We start from the raw sequence: 17,750 nt of genomic DNA on the forward strand, positions 1-17,750 counted from the left end.
AATACCACTGTCTTGATGCCTGCTTGAGACCATACAATGATTTGTTGAGCTTGCACACCAAATGCTCCCCCTTGCTGTGAAAACCTTGAGGCAGCTGCATATAAACTTCCTCATGGAGCTCACCATGGAGCAAAGCATTGTTTACATCAAGCTGAACAAGGTGACAACCCCTCACAACAGCAATGGCAAGCAAAGTTTTAACTGAAGTCATCTTGGCTATAGGTGAGAAAGTTTCTGTGAAGTCCAAACCCTTTTGTTGAGTGAAACTTTTAGCCACAAGTCATGTATATACCTTTCCACTATCCCATTAGCCTTATACTTGATTCTATACACCCATTTGCACCCAATGGCCTTTTTATGAGGAGGCAAGGGAGTAACAGTCCAAGTCTGGTTAGATTCCAATGCTGCAATCTCAACAGCCATAGTGTCCTGCCACTTAGGGTCTTTAACAGCCTCATTATAAGATTTAGGCTTAGAAATAGTAGTGATTAGAGAACAAAAATGGGCATAAGAGGGTGACAAACTAGAAGAATCAAGATAAAGAGATAAAGGGTATTTAGTACCTGAAATGGAAGAGGTGGAACCAGAACTAGACTTGATGGTTGGATTGGAAGGATCAAACTGATCATGAACAACATTACCGCATTTATAATCTTGCGAATAAGCAGGATTTTTAGTAATTCTAGTGGACTTCCTTAAAGATGGAACAGAAGCAGTAATAGGGTCTATAGAAGCAGTAGGGATAGAGACAAGTGAAGGTGCTTGAGTAGCAGCAAGCAAATCAGAAACAGGTAAAGCAGAAGTATTATGAGGTAAAGAGGAATGAGGTAAATCAGGTGTAGGATCAAAATGACTAGGTGAATCAAGAATGGAAGTAATAACAGGATCAGTAGGATGAGAAACAGAAGGTAAAGAGTCAATGTAAGGGTCTAAGTAAGGGAAAATATGAGGCAATGAAATGGTAGAATGAGCTGATGAAGAGTAGGTGGAGGAAACATAAGGAAAAACAGTTTCATGAAAGAGAACATCCCTAGAAACAAAGATTTTCTTAGAAGCCAAATTAAGCACTTTAAAACCCTTAACACCATAAGGATAGCCCAGGAAACACATGGAATAGATCTATGATCAAATTTAGACCTATTGTGAGACAAAGTAAAGGCAAAACAAAGGCAACCAAATACCTTGAGATGATCATAGGAAGGAAGTTTATTATAAAACTTTTCAAAAGGTGCTTTATTGCCTAAAGTGGAAGAGGGTAATCTATTGATGATATACACAACAATTAGAACACACTCACCCCAAAAAGATAGTGGCACATTAGACTGGAACCTTAAGGCTCTTGCAATGCTCAATTTTATGTTGGTGTTTCCTCTCCACAACTGAATTCTGTTGTGGAGTGGCAACTCATGAATGCTGATGTAAAATACCACGAACAGCATAAAAATCTTTGAGGATAAACTCTTGAGTATTGTCTGATCTAATAGCCTTGATTTTGGTCTAAAACTAGGTGGATATCATGTTGAAAAAGGAAATTAACAAAGGCCTGGTATCTAATTTATTTTTCATAAGATACACACCATGTGGATCTAGTTGCATCATCTACAATGGTATGAAAATACCTAAAACCATCATGAGTAGATTTGACAAAAGGACCCCAAACATCACAATGGATAAGGTCAAAAGCATTTTCAGACAAATGATTAAAGAAAGGAAAGGGCAAACATTTCTATTTTGCAATAGGACAAAGAGTACAAGTTTTATTGCTATGTACAATGCTTACATCAGGAATACAATCATGTAAAGCATTGAGTTTTACATCTGAAGCATGGCCTAATCTAAGATGCCAAAGATATGGCTTGGTAATGACAGGAATATTAGAAACATTATTGACAAAAGTACTGAAAACAGAATCTAAAATGGAAGTTACTGCAGAATCAGATTTGCAAGAAGTTGTAGATTGCAACAAGTAGAGATTGTTATGCAGTTTACCCACTCCAATCGTTCTCCAACAAGAAATGTCTTGTATAAAGCACAAATTGGACAAGGAAACAAAACAGCATGATAGACTTTTAGTCAATTGACTGACTGAGATCAAATTGAAAGTGAAAGCAGGAACACACAGGACATTTTCAAGGACCAAATTAGTTGTGACTTGAATAGTGCTAATGTGTGTGACAACAAACCTTTCACCATTAGGCAATTGAACAAAAAATGAAATGGAGCTAGTTATTTTAGTGAATAATGTGACAGAATGGACAATATGATCTATTGCCCCAGTGTCTAGAACCCAAGTTTGCTTATCAAAAGTTGTTTTATTGACAGGATTCTTGGCAAAAATGGAATGTTGCATATTCAAGCAAACAGAATCTGGAAAAAAGACATAGAAATCACCTAAAAGAGCAGAGTTGGATGTGGCAATAGCATCATTGGAATTACCAGAAGTGGAGGCATGAGAGTTCAACATAGAGAGCAATTGTTGATACCGCTCTGGAGTAAAAGGAAAAGAACTGGTTTGATGCACAATCTCAGATTGGTCATGATCTCCATCAACCATAACTTGATTAGCTTTGGCAACTCTCCCCTTTTGCTTGTAACCTGGAGGAAATCCAACCAGCTTATAGCACTTCTCCATGATGTGACCAAGCTTTCCACAGTGGCAGCACACAGGTCTTCCTTTGCCACCATTGCCCTTAAAATTCTTGTCATTTCTGTAATTTGAAGAAGAACCTTGATTGAAGACTTGGTTCTTAACTGCAAGTGAAACTGATTCAATTGAAGGAGTGCCATTAAAAGGAGATCTTTTCCTTTCCTCTTGGATCACCAACGAGAAAGTCTTATCTATGGATGGCACAAGTTCCATCATAAGGATTTGAGTCTTAACTTAAGAATAGCAATCATTCAGTCCATTGAGGAATTGCATGATTGAATCTTGATGATAAAGATCTGCAATCTTATCATTTACTCCACAAGTGCATTTACCACATGAACAATTTGGCAATGGCCTGAGATTTAGCAATTGATCCCAAGAAGCTTGAAGGTCAGTGAAAAAACTTGTCACTGTGGAATCCCCTTGCATCACAGTGGAGATTTTCTTCTGAAGTTGAGAAATTCTTGGCCCATTGGCTTGAAGAAAATGATTCTTGAGTGCATTCCACACTGCAAAAGTTGTGTCTCTATAAATGAAACTAGTTGTGATGTGAGGTGAAACTGAGTTCAAGATCCATAAAGAAATCACTGAATTGCACTTTGACCAAGCTTGTTTCTCGAGTGGTGTGACTTCCATTGAAGCAGTGATAGAACCATCAACAAAACCAAGTTTACTCTTGGCATCCAAAGCCATTCTCATTACTCTAGCCCGGGTAGGGTAATTATCCTCAGTAAGAAGTTGAGCAACGAGGATCGCACCAGGAGATTCACCATGATGCAAAAAGAATGGACTACGAGGATCCTCCATTGGAGAGAGCTCGCGCTGAGAGGAAGAAGATGAAGTTTCAGTGTTTGATGCCATTAACAAAGGCTCAAGTTCTGATACCATATAAGAAAGCACAAAGAATCTTTAGGAAGAAGCAGAAAGCTAGAGAGAGAATTAAAGTTGAAGAAAAATTGATTTCAACTGAATGAATGAATCTATACAAGTAATTGCGTCTAAATACCAAAACAGAGCATAAGCAAAATATCCCAAATTACACAGGATTAGTTATAGCACGTGTGTTAGTTAGTTAATACACGTGTGAACACAGCCTACTTAAATAAATAAATAAAAACACTAAACTGCAGGTAGCTTTAGACTACATTATAACAACAGTATCACAATAGCTACATTACATTGCTGTCGTTTATATCCCAGACTTCACTTCTTCTTTCTGCTTTGTTCCTTTTCTTCCTTTCTGATCTGATTCCGTATTTACACCACTTTGATAGACCACCGTAGATTGGGCAAAGACTAGAGACGAGAGAGGGATTAAGAATGGGAACAACAAAGGATTTTATTTTATTATCTATTAGATAATAATTAATGAGTTACTGATGTGGAAACTACGTTAAATTCATCACGCGGAATTATACTAAAAAAAGAGTCACATTAGTTAATAAGATGTTAACCATGTAGGCCATAAAACTAATGACAATTAATAGGCCAAAATGGGCTTTTACCCCTTTCACACAAAAAAATCCAGCATTTTGCCCCATTTTCCAAACTAATTAGAGAAATACCCCTGTTTTGAAACTCGAGTATCTAAAAATCGAGTTCCAAATGTAAAACTCGATTTTTGAACATCGAGTTATAGTGAATGTGGACTTAGGAAAAAAAAAATTTTGGAACTCAAGTACCATGTGAAGTACTCGAGTTCATGGAACTCAAGTTCCACTTGAATTTTTTCAAGGAACTCGAGTTCCATGAACTCGAGTACTTCACATGGTACTCGAGTTCCAAAATTTTTTTTTTTTTTTAATTTTTCAATTTGATTTAACTAAATTGTCCAAAAATCGAGTTTCAAAATAAGGGCATTTCCCTAATTAGTTTGGAAAATGGGACAAAATGCTAGATTTTTTATGTGAAAGGGGCATTTGCCCATTTTGGCCCAATTAATAAAATGACAAACATTGGTCATTTTTTAAACTCGAATGACCAATAGCACTCACTTAAAACTTAAGGGACTAGTTGCAAACACAGAGTAAATTTTAAGAACCAATAATATAGTTTTGCCTAATATATATATATATATACGGCCTATGTTGGTTTGGCAATTGGCACAAGTATCAAGTCACTTATTGTTATCCTTGTTTTTATCTTTATTTCTATACATATTTATATCCACATCTTTATCTTTATTTTTATCTATATCTATATTTATATCAATATAATACATATAATAACGTAATATAAAAGTATGACTAAAGTCAATGTACTATACTATTGGTCCATGGACTTGAAGGACATGTCGTAAATTTTGAGTCTCAATTCCCATTCACTGCACTACTAGTTCACAAACTTGAAAGACATACTCAAAGGTCTCAAATTTCATTAATTATGCTATCAATTCATGGAATTTTCAAGATGTCTCACAGGTAGAAAGTGAAATAGTTTCTTCTATAAAAAACATGTATAGTAAAAGTTTTTGACCATTTATTGAGTTTTTCTAAATAGTTTCACATAAACTTCTAAAAATCCACATTTTTTTTTACATCATCTAGAGTTGTCCACAGATGGATTGGTGTAGGGTATGCATTCAAATCAACAATGGGCTCAATTAAGGTAGGCTTAGGATCAAGCAACTTGTTGTCGACTATGAGTATATAGGTCAGACTACCTTGGCTTGGGAGATTAGATAGTCGAATTGGTCAAAACTGCCTTAAAATTGGTAATGTAAGCAATCGTAGTGAATCTAAGATTTTCAATTGAGATCTACCTTGATCATGTCAAGTTCTTACTAGGTATGGCTGGAATCTCGCCACATTTAGCAGTGATTTTAACATATTGGAGGCACATGTTAAAAAAATTGGTAGAGATTAGTGAAGAGAGAAGGAAGAGTACAGTGGCATTCCGTTGAATCGGTTGGAGTTAGTTTCAGGCAAGCAGAACTGTCACTCGACCTGAGAAGTCTAGTTTTCTTGTCGCCAACTATCATATTGGTTGAATAGGCCGAAATCCAGTTTAGATTCCTCCAAATCAAAAAAATTTGTCAGTGTAGGTCACAATTGGACAACCCTAACATCATCATTTTGATTTTTTTTTTTAAATTAATTTTCGAAGTTATAAATAGTGTGATATGATGTTAGTTTAAACTAATTAGAAATCATTATCTTTTACAATAAAGTAACTTTACACTAAATAGTGCTTATTAAATTAAATTTGATACACTGACTAAACAGATTATGTTTGATAGTCTTTACGCAAGTTTTTAAATAATTTGGTAAATTATTTTTCACTAAACTCTTAAATTTGACCTTTTACTTATTGGTGCTAATACTTATTAATTAAATATGTATTATCTTTCCGTGCATTGTAAGCGTTAACAACTAATATATATATGTGTGTGTGTGTGTTTGTGTCTTCTTGTAATGTCATAAACTATTAGCACTGTTAGGCCAAAAAATAAACATGTTCACATGTGTGAGCATGTGAGTCAGATTGTCCACCAAAGTGTGACGTGAGGGGCTGGATCTTGATTTTACATGGCCCAAATAAGCAAACTTACAAGGCCCATTATAAAAGAAAATATCACAGTCACAGCAGAAGTTTTGGAGGTCCACATAACTGAAGGCTTTTGTAAAGTGAGCATATGAGTCAGTTATCCACTAAGTCAGAATACAATAGAAGTTACCAAAATATGAGGAGGGTGCAGTAACTGTTTTTGTCTACTATAAATAAAGATTAAAGATATTATTAGAAGGATACAACAAAAAATCTGACAAACTAGATTCACATACCCAGTCAACGAAAGGATAACTTCATGTTTGTAAGTGCGTTTGTCTCACATGAATTATCTTAGGATAGTTTTTTGTTATTTAACTTAGGAGTTTGTGTGATTTGAATCTTTCTTATTTGTATGAACTTGAATTTTGAAATAAAATATCTAAATATTGTGATTACATTGCTTGTTCCCTTGTTTTCCTTAGTTGAATATTTTGTACTTTTGAAGTCCTGTTAGTTTAGGCAGTGGCAGAGCCCATCATTTTGGTGTGAAGTTTTGTCTTCCAAGTAGTTATTTTCAAGGTAGTTTGTATTCTCACAAACAAGCACATAGCGTGGTCATTTTCTAAATAAATCATTTTTATCTTGGCTTGGCAATTGGCAATTTGGCACAAGTATCAAGCCACTTATTATTATCTTTTTATCTTTATTTCTATCTATATTTATATCTACATCTTTATCTTTATTCTTATCTATATATCTATATCTATATTTTTTTCTTTTTTTAAACCATATCTATATCCATATCTATACTTATATTAATATAATACATATATATACCACACTAATAATGTACCATACTAATATCTATACTTATAATACTTATATTAATATACCACACTAATAATGTAATATACCACACTATTAATGTAATATACTTATATTAATATAATACATACTTATATTAATATAATACATAGACTCAAAAGACGTCATAAACTATGAGTCTCGATTTCCATTTACCACACTATTAGTCCATAGGCTTGAAAGACATGCCCAAAGATCCCAAATTTCATCCATCATACTATCCATCCATGGGATTTTCAAAATGTCTCATAGATAAGAAGTGAAATAATCTGACCAAAAGCTTGAACACTGCTTTCTTATATTAAAAAAATGTAAAATAAAAGTATTTAACCTTTTATTGAATTTTTCTAATATATTCACATAAAGTTTTGAAAATCTACATTTTTTTTTCACGTCATCTAGAGTTGTCCACAGGTTGGTCAATGTCAAGTTTAGGCTCAAATCGACAACTGACCAAATTAAGGTGGGTTTGGGATCAAGCAACTTGTTGCTGATTGCGGATATATAGGTTATACTGCCACAACTTGGGTGATTTAACAGTTAAATTGGTCAAAACCACCTTGATATTGGTAATGTTAGCAAGCATGGTGAAGCTGAGATTTTCAATCAAGATCTGCCTAAATCCAGTCAAGTTTTCACCATATATGGCTAGAATCTCGCTACATTTGGCAGCGATTTCAACATATTGGAGGCACATGTTAAAAAATGGTAGAGATTAGTGAAGAGAGAAAAAAGAGTACAGTGACATTTTGTCAAATCAATTGGACATGATGTTGTTAAAAGCGCGCTTAAGCGCAAAGCGCAGAGCCCTTAGGGCTTTTTCCCTCTAAAGCGAAGCACCCTCACAAAAGCGCGCTTTTTGAGCTTTTTTATTAAGCGCAAAGCGCGCTTTTTTGAGCTTTTTGTAAATTTTTTTTTTTTTAATTCTGATTTGATTTTTAGTCATTAGATCTAATATGTTTGATATAAGCCATTGATTTAATATACAAAAACTAATAGTGTGGTGTGCTACCATACACCTAATCCTATCTCTTTAGATATTTTTGAACTTTTAACCATAACCACACAAACACTAAATCAGACATTCACAAAGATAACATTACTTAACATTCTAGTACTTTTTAGCCTTTTTCTTCTTGGTTCTATACTTCTATTTTGATTCAACCATGTTTTATAATCATGGCCATCAAATATCATGGTTGCACATATTTTGTAAAGCACAATAGAATCATATAAATGTTATATAAATTATATAAAATGTTTTATTGTAATTTATATGATTAATTGATCATTTGATTGTTGTATTGATCATTAATAAAAAAAATTAATAAATTAATAAATTTTTTTAAATGTGCGCTTCACATCGATCAAGGGCGCGCTTGCGCTTTGTACCTAGGCTCCAAGAGGCCTTTGCACTTAAGTGCGCTCAACGCTTTTAACAACACCGGTTGGACACTGTGCTAATAGTTTTGTCAAGTGTCTTCTTGTCATGTCATAAACTATTAGCACATAGTGTGGACATTTTTTAAATAAATCATTTTCTTATAAGAAGTAAAAATAACATCATTTCATAATTATTTAATATTTTAATTAGACTTCCAATTTATCTTTTATTCATTACACACAAATATATATATATATATATATAGAGAGAGAGAGAGAGAGAGAGAGAGAGGTGTTATAATGCCACAACATGGCTGAAGATGCAACTGATGAAAATGCCAATTGCTAAGACAATACTCGGTCAAATCAACGTCGAAGGATATTTATCCCCAAAAAAAAAAAAAATTCAATGTCGAAGTGCAACATTGCTTTAGACAGCAAACAACATCTGGAAGTTGACTAGAGAAATGCAACCATAGATTAAAATGGATAACAGATTCAGGACATATGAAGATATGTTCATTTAATATGACCAAATTCTTAGGTAGATCTAGTTTGAATTTGTACCATCATGTTTCAATACTGAACAAACAATCAATTTATGAAGAGAAAGGAAACAAAGTTATGTCCATCATCTCATTCATCAACAGAGACAAAATTACAACTGACTGAAGAAGTAGACAACATAACAAATGCTTGCTAACAAAGGCAAAATGTGATCATATGGGCAACTCTATGCCCCTTTCCCTCCAAGCATGTCAAAAAAGGCAAGATGGAAGTCTAAAGAAAATAACCCAAAACCTGACCACCCACATTCTTTTTAATTGCCTCTTCGTGATCCAAAACACCATCGGGAGTTGTGATTACAACATAACCCCACTGCATGAAGAGAGGGAGAGACAAGTAATAAGATAAGTCAGAAGAAGAAGAATTTCATAAGTGACATTTCATTAACGCAAACACAGATCCCATTCTTCCCCCAAGCCTTTTCCAATATAAAAAGGGAAAATGAGCATCAATGTCAGAATGTTGAACATCAAAAGGTGACAAACCTGATGTGTTGGTAGCATACGCAATCTGTAATTTTCAATATCCCTTGCCTTGATATCCTGCCTGTAAGTGAGAGCCTTGCAATCTTTAACCCTGCCTTGTAGTTCAACTGTTATCCTCCCCACTCTATGCGGATCATAGACCTGATAATCCTTGATGTACCCTAAAAGTAACTATACCAAGTTAATTAAACTGTGTGCCCAAAAAAACAAGCTGTTCTTTCTGCAGCATGCAAAAGAGTAACCAATAGCCTTTCAGAACCCAAAAATGGAAGAAGGAAATGCACATGTATAGCAGCTGCTCCAATCCACAGGTAGCAAAGCTTTGCTGGTCTAGAGAAGGTGGTTTAAGAAACTTCCTAAACTGCCCCTCTGTAAGCATGGATTCATATAGGAACAAAGGAACTATCTGAAAATGCCTAAGACTAACCTTTCATAAGCAGCTACCGCTACTGTGATGAAAATTAAATGAAATCATACTTCTGACCCCAATGAAACACAAACAGCTATCCAATTAATCAAGTAAAATACAGGCACCTCCTCGCTTCGCATTTATGTTTATTTATCTATTTTCTAGTAACTTCAGGTTTCTAATTATGATAGGGACCTCCCAAGGGTTCTAAACTAAATTATCTCCCTCTAACTTTATGGCAACTGTTTCAACCTCTCCTCTTTTAGGAATATTGGACAAAGAATGAGACTAAATGCACCAGTACTTGAAAAATAATAATAATACAAGTAGAATTTTGGCTTAGACCCAGTCTATGAGCTACTTATAAAAATATAAAGTATATGAGCTCTAAATCTAATAATACTTCCTCCTCCCACAATAGGTGGAGGATAAGACAACGGGTTCAAAATTCACCAGATGCAAGCATAACCAAAAATCAAAAAAGCTTAAACCTGTATCAGTTCAGAGTAGAAACATATACAAGACCGATGAAAACACACACCAAAAATTAAAATTTGAAAAGAGAATCTAAAATGCTCTGAAATTCACATGAAATGAAATAGAACCATGATGCAATCCTCCATCACTCTATTTAGAGTACCAGATTTCTAAAAACAACCCCATTAAAATTTGTATGGGTAGGAATAAAATAGACAATCCACCATTCTTTTTCAATCCAAACACTCCAGTATCTCAGTGTCTCACTATTTCTGTTAGCTCCAACATTATGACACCAATAATTTGAGGTACCCACCAACCTTTTACCACTTCAGCACCAAAAACCAAACACAAATATTATATTACCTCAAGATAGATAAAAACTAAACCATTGAAGTTTGCAAAGATCCTCAATTGATACAAACCCACCACTATTTCAAATAATAAGAGAATCCAAAAGTATAAAAATAGAACTATAAAGAAAACCCATATCGGCAGAGAGGGGGGGGGGGGGGAATAGTATAGATTTACCTCGATCTTTCATGATCTTGAGAAAAGAAGAAATGACATTGGAGATAGGCTTCAACTCCACCGTCGCTTTTCCTCTCTTCTCCGCATTCACTATCGATCTCAACGCATCGTTCAATATCCTCCTCCCCATCTCTCTCTCTCTCTCTCTCTACCCAGAAAGGCTAAAACCCCTAAGTCGGACACAGTCAACACAGTGAGTTCTGCGAGATTTGGGGGTTTTCGAGTGGCATTTTGGATATTCGAATAAATAGCATGGACATTTTGGACTGACAAACACAGAGGAAAATGTTGGGTAATTTTTACTATGATAAATGTCTACCCCTCCTCTTATATAATTACAGTGGAATATACAATAAAATTCCAAAAATGTTATGTTTTTTTTTTTTCATCTTAACTTATCAAGTATATCAATTCAATCATTTTAATGTGGATTCCAATTAATTCAACTAGTAAAGTTTTTTATGGTTGTATAAGAGATCCGGGATTCAATTATCGCCTACATCAAAAATTCTTGGTCTGATGATGAAGAGTTATCGTCAAGAGCTATCGTCATAGGTTGAAACTCTCTAAAATAAAAATCAATCATTTTAATTTACTTTTGTTTTTGGAGAAATATTTTAATTAATTATGATCTTTATTAACAATATGAGAGTAAAAAAAGATATATAATTTTGAATATTAACTTTAACAATAAATATTAGTAATTTTTTATCAAAAAACATGATTAATTTATATTGCTACAATAATTTTGTAGTTTTTTTTTCTGAGCACAATATATATATATATATAGTACGAGTAAGGAGTTGGGTTTCAAACCACAGCAATTAGGCACCACAAAGGGTGTTACTCCCACTTAGTTAACACTTGAACTTCTTGGATTGAATTTGAACATACTATCAAATTGAAGATCGTAAAGTCGGAAGTTCTTCTTGGAAAAAAAAATCTCATTAATAGTGACCTTGTGTATTGAATAATCACTAAAATTGTGAATTCATCCATAAATAAAAAAAATAAAAAACAATTTTTTGCATCAATATAATGTACTTTATATATCATATATTGATATGTGATATACCTAATTTTCAAAACAATTTATCTAAAAAGTTTAGCAAATATTTAGTTATATAGTGAAATTTATGTAGTAGGTTAAAGAAAAATAATAAATTTCACATAATATACATTTCTAAAAACTACAAAATATTTTATATTTCTTAAACAAAATTAATTGAAAAATATTAAATCAAATCTTGTGTACTATTATTAATCTTAATTAATGTGTTCAATTTTTTTTTTTTTTTTTGATGCTAGTAAATTTTGTGATATGCAATAATAGCTTGTCAACACAAATTATATACTATATCTCTCGTGTATAGTAAATATTGCTTTAAAATTTTCCAACAAAGGAAATAAAATACTTGATTGTTTATCTGCAGATGGTTTGTTGTGGAGAACTTCAACTCAAACCCCATCAAGTTGAACATCATCCATAATTTACCCATAAATCAAGTGTCATTGTCACTGATTATGTCTTATGGTATGTTTGGGTGAAATGGTAGAGGGCAAGAGAAAATAGAAAAGATAATGGGAGAGAAGGGTATTTGGTGGGGGAAGGAGAAAATAGGGGTGCGGGAGTTTTCCATTTTCTCCTCGGGCCCACCATTTATGGCCTGTTTGGAATTTAGAAAGGGAGGAAAGTAGAGGAGAGTAGAGGGGAGGAGAGTAGTGAGAAGGAAAGTAGAGGGGAATGGTTATCCTCTACCTTATTTGGATTTTTTAAAATTAGTAAAGGAGAATGGAGTAATTAGCCCTTCCTCTTATTTGGATGTTTTAAAAATTATGATAGAAAAGAGAGAAAATGATTTAAATAGACAAATTTATTCCTATTTGAAAATCTTTTTTTTATCTAATTAATAAAGCAATTTTTTTTTATCTGTTCTTTTGCTGTTTGGATGCCAAGAAAATGCCATCCCATAAGAAATTTTTTTTATTGTTATGAGTGCTCTTTAACTTGCATACAGATACCAATAGTTTCTCTACTGACCACTAACAAATATCTGCAAAACTCTTCATAATGGACTTAGACAAAATTCATTCTCATCACCACCATGAAGGGCATAGTATTCTAAGAAAATTTTAGGATATTAAAGCTCCAGAAACAATAAACTCTGCGTTAGAAGTCTCTCATTCAATAACATTACAAGGCCCTAGATGTCAAGAATGGAAACCTCCTTATTGGAAACGCACAAGTTTGCAAAACAATAAAAATAAATTATTATTTTATCAAATCAGTCACAACAAGGTGTATAATCCAAAGCATCAACGCTCTTTGTGTAATTCTTACTCTGTTCAAAGTAGGTGATCTGATGAGCATTGGATGAGCATATTGTCCTTGTAATCATTGTTTTTCCCTTCCCCTGTTCTATATATGTTAAAACGGGGTATCCTTAGCTTGTGTACTGTTTGATATTATTAATACAATACATATCTTTTATCTCAAAAAAAAAAAAAAAAGTAGGTGATCTGATTGGTTTGTTTTTGTTCAAAGTATGTGATATTCATTTCCTTCAACTTCAGATGGATGAGATTTTTTTTCTTGGCTTTATCTGTTTTCTCAGCAACCAAACGGGGGATAGGTGTACTTTTTTTTGGTTTGTAATTTTGTTAATTTAGAAAGGGTAAATTGGGGAATTCATTTAGTCAATAATTTATCAACTCTACTCTCCCTCCAAATCTCTCCAATTTGGGGGAATTAAAAATGAGAGGTTAGAGGTAGTTGAAACCCTTCCAAACCCCTCATCCTCCTTCCTTAAAAAACTTCTAAACAAGGTAATTGAATTACTCTCCCTTCCTTTACTCTACTCCCCCTCCTTTTTTAAACTTCCAAACAGGCCATTAAGAGAAAACAATTTTCTCCCCAGGAGAGAAAACTAGAGAGACAAGCTATGAAAGTGGGCTTGATGTGAAATTACCCATTTACCCTCTGTTTTATTTATTAACGTTGCTTCTTTTCTTTTCTTTATTTTTATTTTTTGGAAATGTTACTAACTTAGGGTTGTTGCCTCTTTCTTTTTTCTTTTTGCTTTTTTCCTTTCTTCTTGTTTTGCCTTTTCACCATATCACGTTGGTTGGCTCTTTTTTTCTTTCTTCTTTTTTTCATATCAAACGCAATTTTAAAATTTTAAATTTTTTTTTTTTTTGCTAGTGTTTTATTAGTCGTGTTAGTTTGTAAGTTTGTAGTAATTAAAAATATTATTTTTATAAACTATTTAAAAATTGTTATTTTTATGTACTAGGGCATAAGAGCAAATTTATATAACTTTTCTATCCTCTCACTTTTCTGCTCAAACAAACAAAAGAGTCTTCTATCTCTTTACTTTTCCACTCCCTCAACGAAATACATAGAGGGAAAACTTTTTTTTTTCTATCCACCCACCTTTCCAATCCCTCCTCAATTTTTACCCTCCCACTTTTTCATCATCGCAACCAAATGGACCTTATTGTAGCCCCTAGTGCTTCACCACATGCCTGTAGAAAAGTTGGGTAGCCTCCTCTACAGGGCATGCATGTGATGCAAGGATGAAGACTACATACTTGGAGAACCTATCAACCACCACCATAATTGATTCCTATCCTTGGACTTTGGGAAAGACCCCTAATGAAATCCACGGATACACTCTTTCAATATTGGTTTGAAATCAGTAGAGATTGTTGCAATCCTGCTTCCTTTTCCTTTCTCTCTTGCCTTGTTGACACACCAAGCAAGGCGTCATGTAAGCCTCAATGTCCTCCTCCATCTTATGAAATGACCAAAGAGAGAGAGAGAGAAAAAAAAATCTAAACTAGAAACCACATTTCCAATTTCCTTGTGCTAAACCCACCTTTAAGCTATGCTGGTTGGGAGGATGGAAAAATAGAGGATAGAAAATATTTTTGTTTTCCACCATGTGTGTTTGGTATAGAGGGACAGATAGTTAATTACTATTAGGGATGCACAGCCTACCCACCGATCAACCAAAATCGACTTAATCCAACCCAACCCAGCAGGTTGGGTTGGTTTTTAGATGTTGTTGGGTTGGGTTGGGTTGGGTTTCCAACTTCTTCTTTTTTTTAGTGGGTTGGGTTTGGTGCAAGTTAACAAATTCACAAATCCACCTAATCCAATCCAACCCATATATATAATATTTTAAAGTATATATTATATGATTTTATTATTTAATTATTATTTGGTCTAATGCACTAATAAAATAGTTTGTATTGGTTTGGTGCTCTACTCCTTTTGTTTCTTGCTAAGAGAAAAATGGGTATAGGGGGGAGACCTAAGTTGGTGTCTTCGACCTAAGCGTGACCACAGTGACACTCTACCCACTAACCCAGCCCTGCGGGAGTAGGGGGTTCGGATGAGCCATAACTGTGCACCCAACCCTATCGAGAACGCTAGTGAGTATGAGTCGAGACTATGAAGTTATTTCTCAGGCACTTCCCATTGTGAGAATTAAACCTGAGACCTTCACCTCCCAAACCCTTAGGAGTGAGCCCTCAGTGGTGGTTTGGTGCTATACTCAAGTTTAAATCCCAACACAAATAATACTATAAATATGTTGTTTTTTTGTGTTCGTAGTCTTATAAATTTGTCGTTCTAGTACTCTTTTTTTTTTTTTTTTTTTTAAATGTCAAACATGTGGTCCAACCCTGTAATACCCAGGAGAGAGAGAGAGAGAGAGAGAGAGAGAGAGAGAGAGAGAGAGAGAGAGAGAGAGAGAGAGAGAGACTTTAAAGGTGGGGTATTTAAGTAAATCTTTTGTGGGGTCAATTTTAGAATTAACATAATTAGGGTACTTCTTAGAAAATAAGATTGAAACCATAGATATATAAGCTAATTAAGTCAGCGTATAATGACAAATACTTTGAGAGAAGAGACTACCCAAAATACTCAAGTAGAGAAGGATTGATTGCACACTTAAGGTAAGAGCCTAAAAAATCTCATTCTTTGTCAAATCTAAGCTTTATTTGGAATTATAATTTTTTTTATGTGGGTATTTTTGGCCAGTAGTGAAACTATTTAAATATTCAATGAGTTTTAATCATACAAACAAAGAAAGGTTTAGATTTATATTTTCGGTAAATTGGACGCTAGGTACCTGCAGATTTTTCTATGCTCAGTAATTCAATCTTTTTCTATACCCTTTGTGCGTTAAGCGCAAATAGAAGCTGCAAATTCTTAGGCTTACTGGGTCAGGTTTCTACACAGTTTTTCTTTAATAAATAGTACCTGAAGTGGACTTTTGAGGATAAATTGCACAACCCGAAGTGGACTTGGGGAAATACATAAGCCTAGTAGTCTAGGCATGCTCTAAGGTCTAACATAGATTCACATGTTTCTTTCTTTTTTTTTAAAGAAAGAAGAAAGGAGTATACATAATAGTGTAAGGGTCTGGTTAATGTGTGCCCTCCTAAGGGCGTACATTAAGCCATCTATTTTTGAAAACGTTTTATGGGAATTGAAAAAGCTGTAAAAAAATTTCAATTCCCGATAAAACTTTTTCCAAAAATTATATATTATTGTGTGCCCTTAAGGTACACGTTAGTAAAATCCATAGTGTAATACTTGAAGATGGGTCAGATGCCTTGTATTTCATAGTATGATATAGTACTAGGAGTTTTAGCCTTATCTCTACCGCATCAATGGTCGTAGAAAAATAAAGAAAATATTATGATTATGTGGATTTTTGGTGTGAGATAACAGTGGACAATTATTGGGTATTTTTTAGTAGTTTATCTTTTCGCTAAATATTGATATAAGTTTTTCTTAAATTATTTGATTATTGAGTAAATGGTACCTATAAAATTGTTTTAGGTGATATCTCATGATTTTAGAGGAAGTGTTAGGAAGAAGTTCTTTTGTAGTGAGCTAGTCGAGGTAAGTAACCTTATCCTAATTGGTTTTATTTTGCCTATACTACTATATTTTAACTATTGAAAATTGTTTATAATTATTACAATTTTATTTCATTGTTTTAGCTACATTGATTTAAAGTAAAGAATAAAGAATTATTACAAATATATTGTTTTAGTGAATATATAATTTTATATATATGCATTTGAATGAGATATATTTTTGTTTGAACTATGATTTGATATATATGATTTTGGACAATCTGGCTATCTTTTGACTCTAATATTCAGCCAATGGGGGTTATTCATTGGTACTGAAACTAGTTCTATCTAGAGCATCACGAGCCTATCATGTTTCAAGACCCAGCTAATGGGGGATATATATTAACATAGAACTAATTTCATCTGAATTTGACAAGGATATAACGTGACTATAGTCATAAAGATTGCTAAGAATATGAATTATGTTTGAATATTTAAACTGTTTTAAGTCCTTAAAACTACTTAAGTGTTTTTGGAACCTGTTGTAAATATAGCTTTGATCTATGGAAAACTGATCATTTTTTAATCCATCTATAATATATTTGTAAGATTAAAATATTCGATCTATGTACAACTTATTATTTTGCAGATCTATTTGTTTGATAGAACTTATTAGGATTTTGGTTACTTATTAAGTTGTCAACTCATCCATTTTTCCCCTCTAGTTTAAGATTGTGAAGAATAGTAAGTTTTGAGAGTTTTGCTGTTGTGTTGTGAGCATGAAAGATGCTTAGTTATTTTGGGTTAGATGGTCTTGTAATAGTCCCATATCTATTGGCCAATTGGCATTATGTACATGAGGTCGGGATTTTGTTCCTTCTGAATTATTTGAAGATCTATACATGAAGAAATTGTTGAGGTATCTTGGATTTATTTGGTGTAATTTTTGAGGATAAATTTTAGTTGTTAAGAAGGCCTTGCACACTTGTGGGGTGATTACTTTATAAGCATGCGCTCGTTGTCA

At 33.6% G+C, this 17,750-nt stretch overlaps 3 protein-coding genes across 3 annotated transcripts; all 3 read right to left on the reverse strand.

The window, feature by feature from the left end:
- Positions 1–216: 216 nt before the first annotated feature.
- Positions 217–2,860, reverse strand: LOC142630474 (uncharacterized). Its single transcript, XM_075804477.1, has 2 exons — positions 1,781–2,860; positions 217–1,077 (listed from the first exon to the last, which is right to left on the reverse strand). The coding sequence occupies exons 1-2, from the start codon at positions 2,858–2,860 to the stop codon at positions 217–219; spliced, it is 1,941 nt and encodes a 646-aa protein (XP_075660592.1).
- Positions 2,861–2,881: 21 nt separating this feature from the next.
- On the reverse strand, positions 2,882–3,535 carry LOC142630482 (uncharacterized). Its single transcript, XM_075804485.1, has one exon. The coding sequence runs from the start codon at positions 3,533–3,535 to the stop codon at positions 2,882–2,884; it is 654 nt and encodes a 217-aa protein (XP_075660600.1).
- A 5,345-nt stretch (positions 3,536–8,880) lies between these two features.
- On the reverse strand, positions 8,881–11,120 carry LOC142627170 (small ribosomal subunit protein uS8my). The gene is made up of 3 exons (XM_075800975.1): positions 10,853–11,120; positions 9,436–9,596; positions 8,881–9,262 (listed from the first exon to the last, which is right to left on the reverse strand). Exons 1-3 carry the CDS (start codon positions 10,980–10,982, stop codon positions 9,164–9,166), a joined length of 390 nt encoding a protein of 129 aa, XP_075657090.1. The 5' UTR covers positions 10,983–11,120; the 3' UTR covers positions 8,881–9,163.
- Between the last annotated feature and the right edge of the window lie 6,630 nt (positions 11,121–17,750).

Source organism: Castanea sativa, chromosome 1, assembly GCF_040712315.1.
Source record: "Castanea sativa cultivar Marrone di Chiusa Pesio chromosome 1, ASM4071231v1".
In the NCBI taxonomy this organism is placed as follows: domain Eukaryota; kingdom Viridiplantae; phylum Streptophyta; class Magnoliopsida; order Fagales; family Fagaceae; genus Castanea; species Castanea sativa.

Bases quoted from the DNA above. Each gene is read 5' to 3' on its own strand.
- LOC142630474 (XM_075804477.1), bottom strand. From the start codon at position 2,860: ATGGAACTTGTGCCATCCATAGATAAGACTTTCTCGTTGGTGATCCAA. The intron at 1,078-1,780 runs GTAAGCATTGTA...TATGGTGTTAAG, and splicing joins TACATGATTGTATTCCTGAT to GGTTTTAAAGTGCTTAATTT.
- LOC142627170 (XM_075800975.1), bottom strand. From the start codon at position 10,982: ATGGGGAGGAGGATATTGAACGATGCGTTGAGATCGATAGTGAATGCG. The intron at 9,597-10,852 runs GTAAATCTATAC...AGTTACTTTTAG, and splicing joins CAAGATCATGAAAGATCGAG to GGTACATCAAGGATTATCAG. The intron at 9,263-9,435 runs GTTTGTCACCTT...CTCTTCATGCAG, and splicing joins GTATGCTACCAACACATCAG to TGGGGTTATGTTGTAATCAC.
- LOC142630482 (XM_075804485.1), bottom strand. From the start codon at position 3,535: ATGGTATCAGAACTTGAGCCTTTGTTAATGGCATCAAACACTGAAACT.